Source organism: Tachyglossus aculeatus, chromosome 23, assembly GCF_015852505.1.
Source record: "Tachyglossus aculeatus isolate mTacAcu1 chromosome 23, mTacAcu1.pri, whole genome shotgun sequence".
In the NCBI taxonomy this organism is placed as follows: domain Eukaryota; kingdom Metazoa; phylum Chordata; class Mammalia; order Monotremata; family Tachyglossidae; genus Tachyglossus; species Tachyglossus aculeatus.
The window spans coordinates 18,546,830-18,565,033 of NC_052088.1; the positions used below are offsets into that span (position 1 = coordinate 18,546,830).

Genomic DNA, 18,204 nt, shown 5'->3' on the forward strand with positions numbered 1-18,204 from the left:
AAAGTGTTTAACAAATGCCATCATTATTATTATTATTAACAAATACCAGTTATTCTGGGGGGCGTGGTGCAGATTGGAAGCAGTTAGCTGTGCCGGACCCTAAGTGGAACTAAGTAAATTAGGGATGGAACTTGGATGTTCCCAGGTAATTAGACTTTGGGATGGAGCCACGGCTAAAAATGGGACGGAGATAAATCATCAGCAATTAATGATAGACCGCCGAGGTGGATTCCCATCATCTCTAGAGCCAACTGAGGGTTTCATATACCTTGGCATGTGAAAAGTTCTTAAAAGAAACAGCCATGCAATAAAGTGAATGGTGCTATTCTGCTGAGAAGCAAATCTGAGCTTGGCTGGTTACTAAGTGTGAAGGGTAGATGGGGAGTGTGAAGAACATTTCTAGGGATGGGCATTCTTAATTGCTTTTCCAAATATTAACAAAATATTATCCTTCCTCATTTGGCAAAAGGATGAGAATGGAAGGTCATGGGCTGCTGGCTACTTTGGGATTGACCTAAATTGGTGTGAAATATTGAAATCTGGTCGCCTTTCTCCCCCTTGGTGAACAGCATTAGAGCAGCACGGTTCTTTTTTCCCTTGGGAATTATCACTGAGCCTTGCTGATTAGGATTTACCACGTGGAGAGAAACAAAAACAAAGCTGTTTCCAGAAGGGCATGATCTTTGTATCTCCCCGAAGTAAAGCCTCATTAAATTAAAAACAAAAGGGTTTGGAATTAACCAGGCCCAGATTATCTGCTATTTTTGAGGAACAATAGAGCATCAAATCATCTGAAGAATAAGAGCTACTTCAGCATATGCTGGCTTTTGAATAAAGCGATATTATACCGAGATCTGACTGTACTGTTTACTTGCTTTGACAGATGCAGTCTATTTTCTCACTTCTGAGGAGGGAAAGGGTGAGCGTATATCAATTTTATTTAAGCATTTACTTTTCCTGCTCTATTTCTCATTAGCTGCTCCAGCCAGATTCACCTGTTTTATATAGTCTGTCTCCTCCTCTAGGCCGTAAGCTCATTTCAAGCAGGGAATGTGTCTACCAACTGTTGCATTATACCCTCCAAAGCGCTTAGTACAGTGCTCAGCACACAGTAAGCATTCAATAAATACCACTGATCAATTATGGGGAATATGTCTCTCACCACACTTCATTAGACATTTGCCTGTAACATAGTGGCTCAATTTAGGAAATGGTAAGTAAAGGCAGCGTTTTGCCTAATGAAACAAGAAGTGTCTTGATGTGCTTCGTGTCTTTGTGACAGACAACTACAATCAACTTGGATGCCAGGAACACCAACGATCAGTATAGTAACCATGTCTGGTACCGGTAGGAATGGATAGCCATGGCTACTAGCTTGTTTAAACCTGCCCGGCTCTGTATGTGTGGGGGAAGCATACTTTCCTACAAATATCTCCGATGGACCCTAGCTAAGTAAAAAGGCTGCGCAATCGCAAGGCTTGAATTATGCTCACAAAAGCAATTCTGGGGTTGGAAGATAGAGCGGGGGAAATGCTGATCTTCTCCTTATAGTGCATTCCTTGATAAAAGGTTGCCCTTACTGCTAAACCTGCCCAGTTCTCAAAACGGAGTTTTCTGCAGAAAAAAGTTCCTTTCAGAACACTTCTCCAGTTGAAAAACATCTAGTATGGGAGACAATAATAATAATAATGATAATAACGGCATTTATTAAGCGCTTACTATGTGCAAAGCACTGTTCTAAGTGTTGGGAAGGGTACAAGGTGATCAGGTTGTCCCATGGGGGGGCTCACAGTCTTAATCCCCATTTTACAGATGAGGGAACTGAGGCACAGAGAAGTGAAGTGACAAGTGGCGGAGCCGGGATTTGAACCCATGACTCCAAATCCCGGGCTCTTTCCACTGAGCCACGCTGTTTCTCGACAAGGTTTATAATCCAAAGGTGCCTCATGAGGTGTTGAAGTCAACAGCTAAATTGTTTGCAAAACATTACATACAATTGAGTACATCCTGCACTTCTGTACCTGATTTATTATTTTTATTTTTCCCATAGGAAGCTTGTGTTATTAATAAAGTGCTCGGTAGCAAGTGCAATAGTGATTTGGGTTAGGGATTCATACAACAGAAGTTCATATGTTGTAGCAGATTTTCTTTCTACCAGGTTGAATCCTTCCTCCTCCCCTCTCCACAAACTCCTCAAAATGAAAGGTGCAGTTTCAAAGGCAGCTTGTCTGGATTTGTGGATCATGCGCTTCACCTTCTAACCCTGTCTCACAATTAAACTCCGAAAGTCATATATTTTACTCGATTTTGGAACATCAGAACCTAAAAAGCTCCTGGTGCATTTCCTTAAAAAAAAAAATCAGAGCTGATGGTTTACTTACTTGAAATAATGGAGATTGGCACCAACCGCTCAATAAATATGACATTGATCAATCGAGAGTGGGTGACCAGCCAGAAAAAGAACCCAAAGGTAACCATTTAAAAAAAAATGGTATTTGTTAAGTGCTTATTATACGCTAGGCACTGTACTAAGTGCTTTCCTCAGGCCAGGGTCTGCTCAAAGGATAGCTTACTTTGGTGATAGCTTAGAAATCTTCTAGCTGGAGCTGAAGGCAAACCTGAGGCTAGCGTTTGGCAGAGTTGTGGCTTTGTTCTGATTTGTTCTCTGAAGGAGATTTGCTAAACCACTTTTAACCAGTCTTCATCATGCCAGAAATTGCACATAAACCATGGTAATGACAGTCCATGACAGCTCCGATCTGCTTAGGGGAAAGGCAGGAAACAGATGTCATGACTTTTCCTCAGATGTAGTCCACAGTTCTTTCTACGTGACTCAAATGGGTTTAAAAATGAGACAGCCTCTCTCTTCATGCAGAACAAATCTACAAGAGAATCAACTATATAACCTGAACATAACCTTATAACCATATAAGCGCTTAGTACAGTGCTCTGCACATAGTAAGCGCTCAATAAATACGATTGATGATGATAGCCTGAAATTATTTTATTTCTGTAAGAAATCTTCCTCCAGATTACCAAATGGTGTGCCGGTAGCCAAAACGATAACTAATAAAGTCTCCTCAATCCTGAAGATGTTTCATAAATTGTTTCTGGGTAGCATTGTTTTTTGCAGGTTCATTTTCATTTTCTGTTGGTAGGTGTAGCTTTTATTTAGGATATGAAAATTTACCAGGATACTTTTTTCTCTTCTCCCCAGGTTTCATCCTCCAATTATCTCAACGTCTTTGCACTACCTTAGCACTTTTTCACTCACAATTTGCCACTGCACTTTTGTAGATCTCGCTTTACACATTCTACCACTTCACCACTTCTTCCTATCCGCAATTTATTATGGGGCTGTCCCCCATCTCAGATTTTAGCCAGTAATAGTGTCTCCTAAATCTACAGTGCCCTCCTGAATGCTCAGTCCAGTGTTTGCACACAGTAGGTACTCTAAAAAGACATTAGAGAAGCAGCGTGGCTCAGTGGAAAGAGCCCGGGCTTGGCAGTCAGAAGTCGTGGGTTCAAATCCCGGCTCCGCCACTTGTCAGATGTGTGACTTTGGGCAAGTCACTTAACGTCTCTGTGTCTCAGTTACCTCATCTGTAAAATGGGGATTAAGATTGTGAGCCCCACGTGGGACAACCTGATCACCTTGTAACCCCCCAGCGCTTAAAACAGTGCTTTGCACACAGTAAGCGCTTAACCATCATTATTAACAAATACCACCATTATTTACTGATTGATTTTTATAGAAGATAGTAATGCTCAGTCAAAACCTATTTTCAGGAAATGCCACTGCTAAAAATCACAAATTTCAATCGGAAAAGCTGCATCTTAAAAGCAATGCTGGACAGGTCTTTGCTGAAGAGTGAATTGTGGACTGAGTTTGTAAAACAAGAAAACAAATCAGAGTTTATATAATAGTAGTTGACCCTAAACAATCCAATTCCACTAGTCAAGTCAATTTTATCAACAATATGGAGATCCCTAATTTTTACAGAGTATAGTGGATCCTGTGCACCCTGACCACTGGTTGGTTTTTTTTTTGGCCGGGGGGGGGGGGGGGGGGGGGGAGTTAAACATGTCTATTTAAAGAATTCAAAAGGAAATGTGTAGTTTTACATAATGGAAATTTCCATCCTAACCATCAGCCTGAGTGGTAGGACTGGTGAGACCTGGCATTTAAGACACTTCATACAATGTTTAAAACAAGCAAATGTGTTCAATGAATAAAATTACTCAGCTTGATTGCAACGGAGTGCTTTAATTTGGGTAGGCCCAATCTGATCTGGTGAATTTAACAGCGATGAAGACGCCAAACCGCTGTGACTACATTCTAAGGCTCTACTTCTTAAAGACATTTCTTTATCATTTAAGCTCATAGTAACTTTGCCAAGGACCATTTTTAGAGATAGGCTATTCAAGCTTAGTGGCTTAGGTATATTTCTTAACGCTTACTACATTACTACACCGGCCAATTATAAATCAGAAGCTAACAGATATCAATGAACTGGTACAAAATCTCATGCATGAGGAATAAAAAAATGACTTTATAAATGTACATTTGGAGGAAGTGAAAACACTAGTTTAAAGATTGACATTTAAACTATTGATATCAAAATGTATGGGTAACACTAGTTTAAAGATCGACACAAACTACTGATATCAAAATGTATGGGTAACATTTGTTTAACAAACTGTCCTGATTAATGAACCTCCATTTTGGAATGTACTTATCTTCTATACTATCTCCCAGCTAAATCAATCAATCAATCGTATTTATTGAGCGCTTATGTGTGCAGAGCACTGTGCTAAGCACTTGGGAAGTACAAGTTGGCAACATATAGGGACAGTCGCTAGGCTCAGAGTCTAAAAGACTATAAGAATATATTAAATCCTTAATATATTTAGAAACACAGCTTTTTAAAGGGCTAGTTCTTAGTTTATTAATGAATTGCTCCTTAACACCACAGTCATACTTGGGATTTCTTATGTTTTTGTCCTGAAAACAGTGAACCTTCCTACAGCGGTGGGTGAAAAAAAGATTATTTTCTTAAGTCAAATGTTATAGGAAGCATATCAGTATCTTAATGATATAAATACCCTAGAGATGACTCTGTGTTTATAACAATGTAATAAACTTAAGGTTTTGCTCAGAGTGAAGGTACTCCTTAAAGTACAACCTTAATTGTCTATGGAATACAGAAGCACTTAGTCATTTAAAATAACAATTTTTAATGCTTGAATTTCAACCTTTTCCTAATTTTAGAAAAATGTTCATCAATGAAATATTCTCATTCTTTAAAGATGAATGTCATTTCTAAATCATCGACAGTTACTTGAGTAGGTTTTTTAAATCAACTTTGTTCTACTGCATTTCAGGTCCTATTCTATTCACTTAAAATCAAAATGCAAAGCACAGAATGGCCATGATAGGAACAATAATACCAAATTGATAATTACATCCGTATCACACTTCTGGAATTAAACCTGCACCTTAATTTCTTATATAGCACCAACACTGGTCCATTTTCAAGTGAAACAAAGAATGACAGTCGTGATTCTCTCTGACCAAATACATCAAGAGATGATGAATCACTCTTCCCATTGCTGTTTCCTATAGGCAAGTCCTTTTATTCTCAGAAGTCACACAGAACGGAAATTCTGGTTTTTCCAACTGTTACTGCACAAAGAGAATGCTGAAGGCCATAACGACACAGCACACTGCTACATAAGGACTCTTTCGTTCACCTGTGGAAAAAGGAGAGCGTCGTTATTGACTATTATTTCACAACAAGAAATTAGTTTTTCTACATGCAACTTTGAGTAGCTTTAGAAATTTCCCTGTAGGGTTTATGTGGTATATTGATGACAGAGAGAAGCAGCATGGCTCAGTGGAAAGGGCCCAGGCTTTGGAGTCAGATGTCATGGGTTCAAATCCCGGCTCTGCCAATTGTCAGCTGTGTGACTTCGGGCAAGTCACTTAACTTCTCTGTGCCTCAGTTACCCCATTTGTAAAATGGGGATGAAGACTGTGAGCCCCCCGAGGGACAAATTGACCACCTTGTAACCTCCCCAGCGCTTAGAACAGTGCTTTGCACATAGTAAGCACTTAATAAATGCCATTATTATTATTATTATTATGTCATCATGATTAACTTGTATCTACTGATTTACCTGTATCTACACCAGCCCTTAGAACAACTACCATAATAATAATAATAGGAATCATAATTAAAGAACGTAAGGATGGAATTAAGCAGGCTTTGGTCAATTAAATCTTTTCAAAAGCAGATTTTTAAAGTGCTTTAATAAACACAATACAATAATATGCTTAGTGAGTCCCTTTACCATTTACAATACCATTATTACTTCTACCTGCCATAGTCTTGGAAATCCTTCAAAAGGGATGAACAGATACTCCCACAATCCAAGGTTGCGGGGGAGAAGGGGAGATGGGCCTATTTCCTTTGGTGTTTAAGGCTCGTTTATGCTAGCACAGTTTAGGATCGCAGCTTGGACGCAGCTCCAGCCCTGACTTGTTTCCCCAGCGGTTCCAGTTTGGTGCGCTTCTGGGGGAAGCAGTACGCTCCCAGGCAACAGAAAAGTCTAATCCTCCTTCCTTCCCTGCTCCACCCTCTCCCTCTTCACGAATCCAGACAAAAGTGACGCTTAAAGGACTCGGGAGAGCACTGAATCAGCCCACTATGTCGCCGTCATGGCACCCAATCTTTAAGGGATTTGCCCAATAGTAGCATCATTTTCCATTATTAATAATAATAATAATAATGATGATGGCATTTGTTAAGCGCTTACTATGTGCAAAGCAGTGTTCTAAGAGCTGGGGAGGATACAAGGTGATTAAGTTGTCCCATATGGGGCTCACAGTCTTAATCCCCATTTTACAGATGAGGGAACTGAGGCCCAGAGAAGTGAAGTATATATATACTGTATACTGTACCTCTATATATGTATATATGCTTGTACATATTTTTACTCTATTTATTTATTTATTTATTATTAATTTATAATTATAAATATATTATAATTATATTTATAATTTATTATTATTATTTATTTATTTATTTATTTCATTTGTACATATCTATTCTATTTATTTTATTTTGTTAGTATGTTTGGTTCTGTTCTCTGTCTCCCCCTTTTAGACTGTGAGCCCACTGTTGGGTAGGGACTGTCTCTATATGTTGCCAATTTGTACTTCCCAAGTACTCCCCAAGTACTTCCCTTAGTACAGTGCTCTGCACATAGTAAGCGCTCAATAAATACGATTGATGATGATGATGATGATGATGAAGTGACTTGCCCAAAGTCACACAGCTGACAACTGGAGGAGCCGGGATTTGAACCCATGACCTCTGACTCCCCAGCCTGAGCTTTATCCACTGAGCCACGCTGCTTCTCTGTCTACATGCAGACATAAAGGCTCAGTTACTTCATGGAACTGTGGTGTTCATGAGTATTTCTATGTCAAAGCACCTTGCTAAGTGCTAGACATAAAATAATCGTATCAGACACCGTGCCAGTACCACTTAGGCTCACAATCTAAGTATCTGTCCATAATATTCTGTTTGTACAGTTAGTTGGGTTAAAGCCAATATTCAATTTTTTAAAAAATTTACATCACCAAATTTTTGGGTAAGAATTCACCTCTAAATTGTTCTTTTCCAAAAAATGGACAAGAAAAAAATTAGTTTCTAGTCCCACTGGTTAAAATAGCAACCTACCATATGGATTACTGTGGTTGAAGCTGCTTTCTCTTATACACACTTGTTTCCAAAACTCGGAAACTTTGATGGCAAATCTCCACATTTTCAAAGAGCAGTTACTCCTAAATTTTTCAGATATCTTCTACAAGAAACAGTTGCCATAATGCTTATATGGCAGACACTGTTATCTAGCATACGGTTTATTAAAACTCAAACAACCAAGAAAATTAATATTGTCTGCAATTTTCCATCTGTTTGAAATTAATTTGTAAGGAAGTCCTCCTCCTACTTCAATTCAGCGAATTACAATTTACATGTGGGTTTTATTTTCCTGTCCTTAATTCTTTTAAAGGAGATTATCTTATGGCAGAACCAACTATCCTTTTACTTGAACTGGGTAAATATGTTACCACTTGGCCGGTTTTAAAGTCCACAAGCCAGTGAATGTGAAACAGTTGTAGCCATGTGATGTGTCAAGCGATAAGGTGATTTGTGTTGTGCCTTTCCCTATTAAGCACACATCCTTTTTCATGGATGCATTCTCTGTCATGATAAAAGGATATTTGGTTAAGAAAACAGCCTATCCATATCACTAGTCTCTAAGCCATTTCAACCAGGAAAATTTCATGTTATCACATAATGGACAACTTATATCTGTAATCGGTAGCGTTCTTGAAGTCTGAGATATACTTACTGCTGTATAGTTTCTTGAAGACAGAACAGAAAAATTGCTGAGAAAAACCTTAAGTCCCAAAAGACATCCATGTCCTCCCACTGACCGTAGACAACACCACTATCCCCCCCGTCTCACAAGCCCATAACTTTGGCATTATCCTCATCTCATTTCTCTCATTTACCCCTCATATTCAATCTGTCCCCAAATTCTGTCAGTTCTACCTGTGCAACATTGCTAAAATCTGGCCTTTCCTCTCCATCCAAAGGGCTACCACATTGATCCAAGCATTTACAGTATCCTGCCTTGACAACTGCATCAGCCTCCTCACTGACCTCTCTGCCTCCTGTCTCTGGCCACTCCAGTCCATAACTTCACTCTGTTGCCCAGGTCATTTTTCCAAAACAAGTTCAGCCGTATTTCCCCACTCCTCAAGAAGCTCCAGTGGTTGCCCACTCACCCTCCACATCATACAGAAACTCCTGACTGTGGCTTTAAAGCACTCAATCTCTTTGTGCCCTCCTACAACCCAGTCCACTCACTTTGTTCGTCTAAAACCAAGCTACTCTCTTTACCTCGATCTTGCCTGACCCCTTGGCCACAACTTCTCTCTGGCTAAAACTCCCTCCTCCATCATATCTGACAGACCACTAATCTCCCCACCTTCAAAGCCTAACTAAAATCCCATCTCCAAGAGGTCTTTCCTGAATAAACCCTCATTTCCCCCACTCCCTCTCCCTTCTGTGCTCCTTATGCATTTGGACCTGTACCCTTTAAGGACTTGGTATTCATCCCTTGGGAAATCCCACAGCACTTAAGTTCAAATCTATAATTTATTTTAATTTCCGTTTCCCCCTGTAGATTCTAAGCTCCTTATGAGGAGTGAGTTTGTCTACCAACTTTTTTGTACTGTAAGCTCCCAAGCACTTAATACAGTGTTAAGCAATCGATCAATCGTCTTTATTGATCACTTACCATGTGCAGAGCACTGTAGTAAGCACTTGGGAAAGTACAATACAACCAAATTTGCAGACACATTCCCTTCCCGTAATGAACTTACAGTCCAGTAAGGTCTCAAAAAATACCATTAATTGATTGAGAAAGTGGACTGGGTGATTAAGTCACCTCAAACATAACACCACGTTTTCTTCCAGATCTACGAAGATATTAGGCTTTCCATTTCTATTACCTAACAAATGAGCTATTATTTCCTTACTTCATTCAGCCTAGTTTTATATCACTATAGGCAAAGAGCTTTGTGAAATTCTGCCAGCTTGTGCACAAAAGAACAAAATAGAGAAACTTGCACTTTAAGGTGATGTCTACGAGTGTTTAATATAAAATGAGTTATTACAGCTTATAGCTGAAGGAGGAGAATGGGTGCCCATGCCGCCACACATCAGGTAGAAAACTTGTGCACATTGGCTTTAAGGCCGCAATCAGTTTTCCTCAAAGCTTCTTTCATCTTTGCTTTTCTCCCTCTCTTATCTCTGTACAGGTTGACTGTATCCAATCTGATCATCTGTATCTAGCATTAAGACCTTAATACCTTAATTATTATTTCACAGTTTCTCTAGTTTTGCCATAGGAATCATGTTTTCAGATAGCCTCCACACATCAGGAAGAAGGAAGGGGTTGAGGCTAGTTTTTATTACACATTTAGGAAGCTCTGAAGGGAAAATTCAAATGGAATTACAATTAAACTTATGAATACAATTGGTATATTTAAGCCTACTTCTGGTGTTTAAAAAAAATGTTGAAAACTAAGTCTTGTTTTTCAGAATATTCAAATAGCATAAAGTGACCTCAGAAGTATTAGGCTCAGATTGGCGTACACCGAAAATATATGATTTATTGCAATTGAATACCCTCCACTACCCCTCTTAATTTCCTGGAAAATGTACTTTTGTCAAGATGAGGTTAGTCCTATGTGAATATAGGTGGTAAATTGCAGCAAAACTCGTTTAAGCAATTTATTTGGGCTAAAATTACCATGGCTTCAGTCAATTCATTCAATCGTATTTATTGAGCGCTTACTGTGTGCAGAGCACTGTACTAAGCGCTTGGGAAGTACTATTTGGCAACATACAGAGACGGTCCCAACCCAACAGTGGGCTCACAGTCTAGAAGAGAAAAGACTCCGACATCAAGTCAGATATACAACATACTGTGTGAATTTGCTCTTGGCAGTAATGTTTTAAGTGTAAGGTAACACCCATTTAATATTTTTCACAGCTTTTATTTCATAGGGTGAAGAAACAATTATTTCTATTCAAATACTCCTGAAGCCCCTTAATCTATTTGTGAGGAATTATTCCTTAGAACCAGACATTTAATATACTTGCGCTCTTCATAACCCTTATAAGAAAGAACCCAAACTAACTGTACGAATGCATGCACCTTGGTCTCAGCAAGGAACCAACCCAGAATCCAACATTTGAGATGGAAAAGATATTAGGCTTTTCATTTCTATTACCCCGCCCATGAGCCATTATTTCTAAAGTTCATTCGCCTAGTTTTAAATCCCTATGGGCAGAGAGCCTTGTGGAGATCTGCCAGCTTGTGAACAAAAGAACAAAATAGAGAAACCTGTACCTCAAGGTGAAGTCTACATGTGTTTAATATAAAATGGGTTGTTAGGGCTTAGTGCTAAAGGGGGTGAATGGGTGCCCATCCCTTCTTCGTTACAGCACTTACTTACAAATCTTTAAACTCCACTGTTTTCCCCTAACTTGTAATTTATTTTAGTTTCACCTGCTAGATTGCAAGCTTCCTTGAGGCTAGGGATGCCTACTAACACGGCTGTACTCTAGCAATGCTTCGTACAGTGTTCTGAATAAATAATGTTGATTTATTGATAGCAGGGGGAAAAGAAAAGAGAAACTTACCAATTCTGGCACACTTCCAAAAGACACCCAACACTCTGGAAAAAAAAAAAGGTCAAGATTGTGACTACTGTTAAGTCAGGATTTTTAGTAGGTTTTTTTTTGTGGTAATTGTTAACCACTTACTATGTGCCAGGCACTGTGCTAAGCGCTGGGACAGATACAAGCTAATCAGGTTGGACACAGTCCCACGTGGAGTTCTCGGTCTTAATCCTCATTTTCCAGAAGAGATAACTGAGGGACACAGAGAAGTTAAGTGACTTACCCAAGGCTAGAAGGAGATAAGTGGCAGAGCCAGAATTAGAATTCGGGGCCTCTGGTTACCAGGCCCGCCTTTTTCCACTAGGCCATGCTGCTTCTGAAATGGCTTCTTCTCAATGGTTATTAAATTACAAGTCATTAAATTTCTTTTTTTTGAAGCATATACTAGCCATTCATCTTTGGACCCTCATGCCTGGCCCCATTTATGCATCAAGCACCACTGTCATCTCATGCAAGTAACATGGAAGATGTGGGTGATGCAGACCAATCTTATAGCAAATAAACCAAAAATATCTCCTCCAAGAAGCCTTCCCTGATTCTCTTCTCATTTTTCTACCCTATCTATACTTTTTTCAGCGTCACTTGGGTCTGCACCTCTTAAGCACTTTGATACTCACCCCACTCATGTACAAACCTCTCCATTTTGCAATTTCCCCTATCTGTAATTTATTTTAAAGTCTGTCTCCTTGAAGGCAGAGATCGTGCCTACCAACTCTATTTGTATTGTACTATCCCAAGTATTTCGTACAGTTCTCTGTGCCAAACAAAGGATAAGCACTCAATAAATGCCACCGACTGACTGGGAAAGCTAACCTTGTTAAACCACACTGGAGATCACTTCAACTCCTTTGGAGCATGGATTTAAACAAAATCAATGTTTAGAAAACTATATTATCTAAAGCTTTCCGATTTGACGTCTTTCAGAATGAAGACACAGCTTTCTAAGATTCATCTTATCGAATGGAGCGCTAAACCTAATTCACCTTAAACCGTGAACTCCGATCCCAATATTCGCACACTGGTACTGATGGCTTTGTGAGAATGCCTGAAAAGCAGATTTTCCTTCCAACGGTGAAGTCCAACAGCACGCACCAGATGGAATCAAATCATCTGATCAAAGTAAGGCCATGACTGGTTGGTACTCACTGTGCTGACTTTAAATTACTATGTCAAGAAATGATAAACGTGCTTGTGCAAAACCCCCTGGAATATACAGCATTGATTCTATTTCAAGAAAATTAATTTTGGTCCACCCTTACATCGGCAAAGTATATTCACATTGCAATAACTGTTTACTATTCAAAATCAATATTCCAAATGTGGGAAATGAGGCTATTTGTAAATAAACATTCAGAAAGGATACCTCTTTGGAGTTTCACAAACTTTTGTTAAATTCTTTTGATTGTGATTGCCTGTACCTACCTACCATTAACTTAAAACTCAACATGCCCTGAAAAGATGTGTGAATGCTGAGGTTTCTGACAAGTTGGGAAATACTGGTAAGTAAAATATAAATGGATAAAGACAGGTTGATAAGGTCCTCCTTTTCCTTAAACAACAACCAAAATGTGCATATCTATAAATAAATTATTCATGGAAAAAGACTGAGCTGGGCTTGTTTTTATGTCAGGCTATGGTTTGATATTTTACGGCATTGATATAAAATTTAGAGAAGAAATGTATATCAAGCCTTCTTGTTTAACTACTGAGGTGGCCAATGAATGACACCATTTGAGTGGCTACAGAAAATGAAAATATTGGTGCAATAAAATTATATACAACTACCTCCCCCACCACCCAGAGTGTAATAAATTCCTAACTGCAAAGAAAAAAGTTCTTCTTAGTTTATTTGAAATGAACTGGACAAAAATGTAGGTGGAAATGATGTTGGCGGGTGAATGATTTTATTAGAGTCATGAAAGAATAGAGGTCTTGAACATGATATAACCCTGAACAGCTTAATGGTCCATACGTCACTCAACTATCACTTCAAAATCTGTTCAGATTTCTACCTTAAAAGATGAAAGACATCTGGGTAATGATTCATTTAAGCTTTATGAACTGTGCTGTTCAGAGTGTATTTTTATGAATGGCATATAATTCCAAAAAAAGGGAACTTAGTGAACAGTTTTCCAACGATGAAATAATTTAATTTTTAACATTTCAAAAAAATATTGAAATGGGATTTTATAGCTAACTACTTTTTCACATTAGCCATAGCTAATAATTCTTGTTTTAAACTAAGTCAAGAACAAGTGGTGTAGGGGGTAATCACCACCTGAGATATGACTTAGAAAATAAGATTCTTGGAAGTGAAAATATGCAGTTCTCCTTTTCAAACTACCCTGCTTCCATAATTTCAATGTGTAAAGATCATGCACATCAGGTTGCAGGGCAAATATCATAAATAAATAGTGATTTTCAGATTTTCACACCTTTCCCCCATGCCATTTGCAGAGCTGAACAAACTCTTTCTAAAATGGGAAAATTTAATCTGATATGCAATTACCCACTGTAAAAGAGTGATGTAATATAAATTATGCCTAATACTTTATTCCCTTTTTTTCGTATTTATTAAGCATTTACTGTGTGCAGAGCACTGTACTAAGCGCTTGGGAAGTACAAGTTGGCAACATATAGAGATGGTCCCTACCCAACAGTGGGCTCACAGTCTAGAAGGGGGAGACAGAGAACAAAACCAAACATATTAACAAAATAAAATAAATAGAATAGATATGTACAAGTGAAATGTGGGAGACAAGAAATTAACAAGAATTTGGTAATTCAAGGAATAATAATACATATCTAAGTCATATCTCAGGTGGTGATTAACCCCTACACCACTTGTTCTTAACTTAGTTTAAAACAAGAATTATTAGCTATGGCTAATGTAAAAAAGTAGTTAGCTCTAAAATCCCATTTTAATATTTTTTGAAATGTTAAAAATTAAATTATTTCATCATTGAAAAACTGTTCACTAAATTCCCTTTTTGGGAATTATATACCATTCATAAAAATACACTACCCATTTTCGGAGTTTCTTAAGTATAAAAATTCTTCAAGAGGATGTGGACTTGATGGCTCGTCAAACCCACCTATGCTTTTATATCCACATAAATTCTTGTAACTATCACAATAACATTTCATCAAAAACAGAATTAAGCCAACAGTTGATGAAAAATATCCCCCAATTGTGCTATTTAGTTACTATCTATTCCTATCGATATATGTTCCTATTAAGAGTTGATATCAGGTACCTGTTACCTGGGAAGAATACACAGATGAAGCACCACTATATTTTTGCTGCCGACGTCAGTCACTTGACAGATGCGATATTTGGTGCAGAAGAAATGGGATGCTATTCTCAGCAGTGAAATAACGAGAACTCATTTTATCCAACTGGTCTAAACAGTTCCATCTGAGCATGTAAAACCCTAACTGAAGGGAGGAGTTAATACTTTGAAAGCCACAAAAAATACGTGACTGTTATAAAAATAGGGGGAGAGCTTGGCACCGTAGGAAGAGCGTGGGTTTGGGAGTCAGGGGACCTGGGTTTTAATCTGGCTCCACCACTTGTCTGCTGTGTGACCCTGGGCAATTCCCTTCACTTCTCTGTACCTCAGTTACCTCACTTGTAAAATGGATATTAAATCTTACTCCCTCCTATTTAGACTATGATCCCGATGTGGGACAGGGACAGCGTCCAACCTCACTATTTTGGGTATTCCCCAGTGCTCAGTAGACTCCCAGGCACACAGTATGTGCTCAACAAATACCACGAAAACAACAACAACAAAAAAACGATGATAATTTCATTACCCAACATGAAATCCTCTAATATGTCTTGAATGAAAATAAAACAGTGCTCAATACAACAAATTTTAACTTGTCAGTTCTCAGCTGCATCCCTTAAAACTACGGGCTCTGGAGAAAGAGAGGGTGCCATTGCAGTTGATATCATTTGACTTCAGGGAAACATAGCTCCAGATTAAAGAAAATAGTCAACGCGAATATCAGTTCTAGAATTTTAAATTGATAAAATTAATACAGGAACTCCTTACTTTATATACATAATTTCCTGTGACATCCTCCATTAGCAACACAAAAAACAACTCACACTTCCAGTGAATTAACATCTCTTCTCATATACAAGAGGTCAAAAGAAATCCTCACGTAAATAGTTCAACTTGTACTTCCCGAGCGCTTAGGACAGTGCTCTGCACGCAGTAAGCGCTCAATAAATACGATTGAATGAATGAATGAATAGTAAGTAATCATACGTCTTTTTAGTAGAGGCTGATTTTATATTTAGCAAGTGGACAAACTATTTTGATTGAAACTGCACAAAGGCTCCTTGTGGCAGAGTGTCTTCCTCTTCTATTACACTCTGCAAACATTCAGCATGCTCAGCACACAGTAGATGCTCAATAAATACTACTGATTGATTGGCTGTGAGATCCAGCGGTTAGAACAGTGCTTTGCATGTAGTAAGCGCTTAACAGATGCCATCGTTATTATAATTCTTATCTGTTCTCGTGCTCTGGATCCCTTTTCATAACAGTTGTCAGCAACACCGAACAGGAAAAAGGGGATTCCTATGTGAAAAAAAAATCTCAGTTCAACTTTCTTTGTTGAATAGAGAGCCAATCAATGATTTAGTAGATAAGTGGGGAAAAATATTTCCCTTTATAAGTTTGCAAAATTTGGATTTAGTTACTTGATGGGGTGAAGTTTTTTCCATGGGCTTGATTCTTGGACCCATGAAGTTTCTAGCAAATGAACAGTGACATTTAAATCTTGTTCTGTTCTGTATACACTGCACCTTACTTCACAGTCCCTTCAAACGTGCCCTGTGTGAAGCTTTTATAGAGAAACCGGATTTCAGGTTAACTTTGTAGAGAGCATAATCTTGTACCAATAGAGGAATAAATTAATATATAATCTAGTTTAAGTGTTTCATAAATATGTGTGATACTTAATACACAATAGATAAAATGTGATCCAAAAGGAAAAGTGACCTCAAGTCCTTTCTCCATTTGTAAGCTTGAGGTTTCTATCAGAACTGGTCACCTTTGGAAGTCATAAATCAGTACAATGGGCTATAAGGGAAGATTTACAAAGGCTTTTTAACTGAAAGATCCCAGGTTCATTTGTCAAATCCATCTCTTTGGAGTGAGGAGCCCTTAAATGTCAGAAACGTTTTTACTTTTAAAATAGAGAGAGAAAAATAGGAATACAAAACCAAAATGAAACCGCTCCAAAGCTTTAATTACAAAATAAGAAATATTTATAAACTGAGCATCAATGAGGACGAGTTAAAGTGATTAGACGATAGAAACATACCCAGTCTTATTTTTATCCAGTAGGCTGGGGGCCAAGGATCGGATGTAAGCACAGGTACATATGAGCAGCAAGATTACAGTCAGTAGACTTTGAAAGTTGAAGATGGCAGACTAAAAAATAAGAAAAAAAAGGAAAAATGAGTTTTATCTCTAATGACATGAATCTTCTAGAAATATTTGTCCTCAGTTTTCACCCCTTCACCTGATACTTGCCCCCATAGAAGACCTTGGAACTTGCAGTCCATTTAAAAACACTCTTTAATCCACTGGGCAAATAGATTCAGTAGATGCTGGTCACAGAGCTGAATCTTACCCCCAAAGGGGCAGAAACTCTAATACAATTACTACTCACCTAGCAACCTTTTTCTTCCCTGGCTAAATCATTTTATTCTGTATTCTGGGGATACCTCTTCATTTTTAGGATTGAAGCAAAGTCAGTATGGCTTTCATGGACTTGGGGGGAAAAAGAGGCACCAAAATAATTAACTGAATCAGCACATTAAGGAATAATTTCTCAGGGTCACGGCTGGAGAGTTCCCAGGACTCTACCAGCCTCGACTACAGGAGGGAGAGTCAAGCAGAGACATATTTCATTCGTTCAATCGTATTTATTGAGTGCTTACTGTGTGCAGAACACTGTATTAAGCGCTTGGGAAGTACAAGTTGGCAATATATAGAGACGGTCCCTACCCAACGGCGGGCTCACAGAGCTTGGGCAGTGGCTAGCGAGTGGAAGGCAATCTACTACAAGTCAAAACTCACCTGCGCTAGGCAGCAGCGGCATGGGAGAGAAATAAGGGCGAAAACTCAAGTTTACTACGTCGAAGGAGGCAATGGTAAACCACTTCCATATTTTTTACCAAGAAAACTCTATGGATACGCTACCAGAACGATTGGAGATGGGAGTGGGGCGTTCTGGGAGAGATTTGTCCACGGCGTCGCTAAAGGTGGAAGACAACTCGACAGCATAAGACAAGACTAAGGAATAACTGAACTTCACCTAGGAAATCTGAGGGAGTCTGAAGTAGCAAAGAGCTCAAAAGTCGTTTGAAGGTCGCAGATTCTGGCTCCTCCGTAGCGTGAATCTTTTTCCTTTTGCATTTAGTCCCTTCCTGCCTTTGGGATTTGCTGGTTGGCAAGAAAGTAAAACTAAGGGCATGTTGGGGGGGGGGGGGGAGGAAGACAGTGGAAAGAGGGATGCACTAATTTCCTATTATAACCCAGCCCTCTCACTGCACTCCTCGCATGCTAGCCTACTCACTGTACCTCAAATTTGTCCCTCTCCACCAACCCCTTGTCACGTCCTTCCTGTCCTGAAACTCCTTTCCCCTTCATAGCTGACTCTTCCCACCTCCAAAGCCTTATTAAAATCACATCTCCTCCAAGAGGTCTTCCCCAACCACGCTCTCATTTTCCCTATTCCCTTCTCCTTTGGATCTGTATCCTTTAAGCCCTTAAAATTCACCCCACCTTCATCACTTACGGATACATGTTTAATTTATTTTAATGTCTGCCTCCCCCTCTAGTCTGTT

At 38.9% G+C, this 18,204-nt stretch overlaps 1 protein-coding gene across 2 annotated transcripts in view; it reads right to left on the bottom strand.

Annotated features, from left to right (window-relative positions):
- Nucleotides 1-4,247: 4,247 nt before the first annotated feature.
- The window catches only part of TMEM167A (transmembrane protein 167A), a 45,084-nt gene continuing 31,127 nt past the window's right edge, over nt 4,248-18,204 (bottom strand). For both annotated transcript variants that reach the window (XM_038765937.1, XM_038765936.1), the window contains exons 2-4: nt 16,674-16,783; nt 11,292-11,326; nt 4,248-5,754 (exon numbers count right to left, since the gene is read on the bottom strand). In XM_038765937.1, the coding sequence (XP_038621865.1) occupies nt 5,684-5,754; nt 11,292-11,326; nt 16,674-16,783 (216 nt within the window). In that variant the 3' untranslated portion in view covers nt 4,248-5,683. The remainder of the gene's footprint in view (nt 5,755-11,291; nt 11,327-16,673; nt 16,784-18,204) is intronic.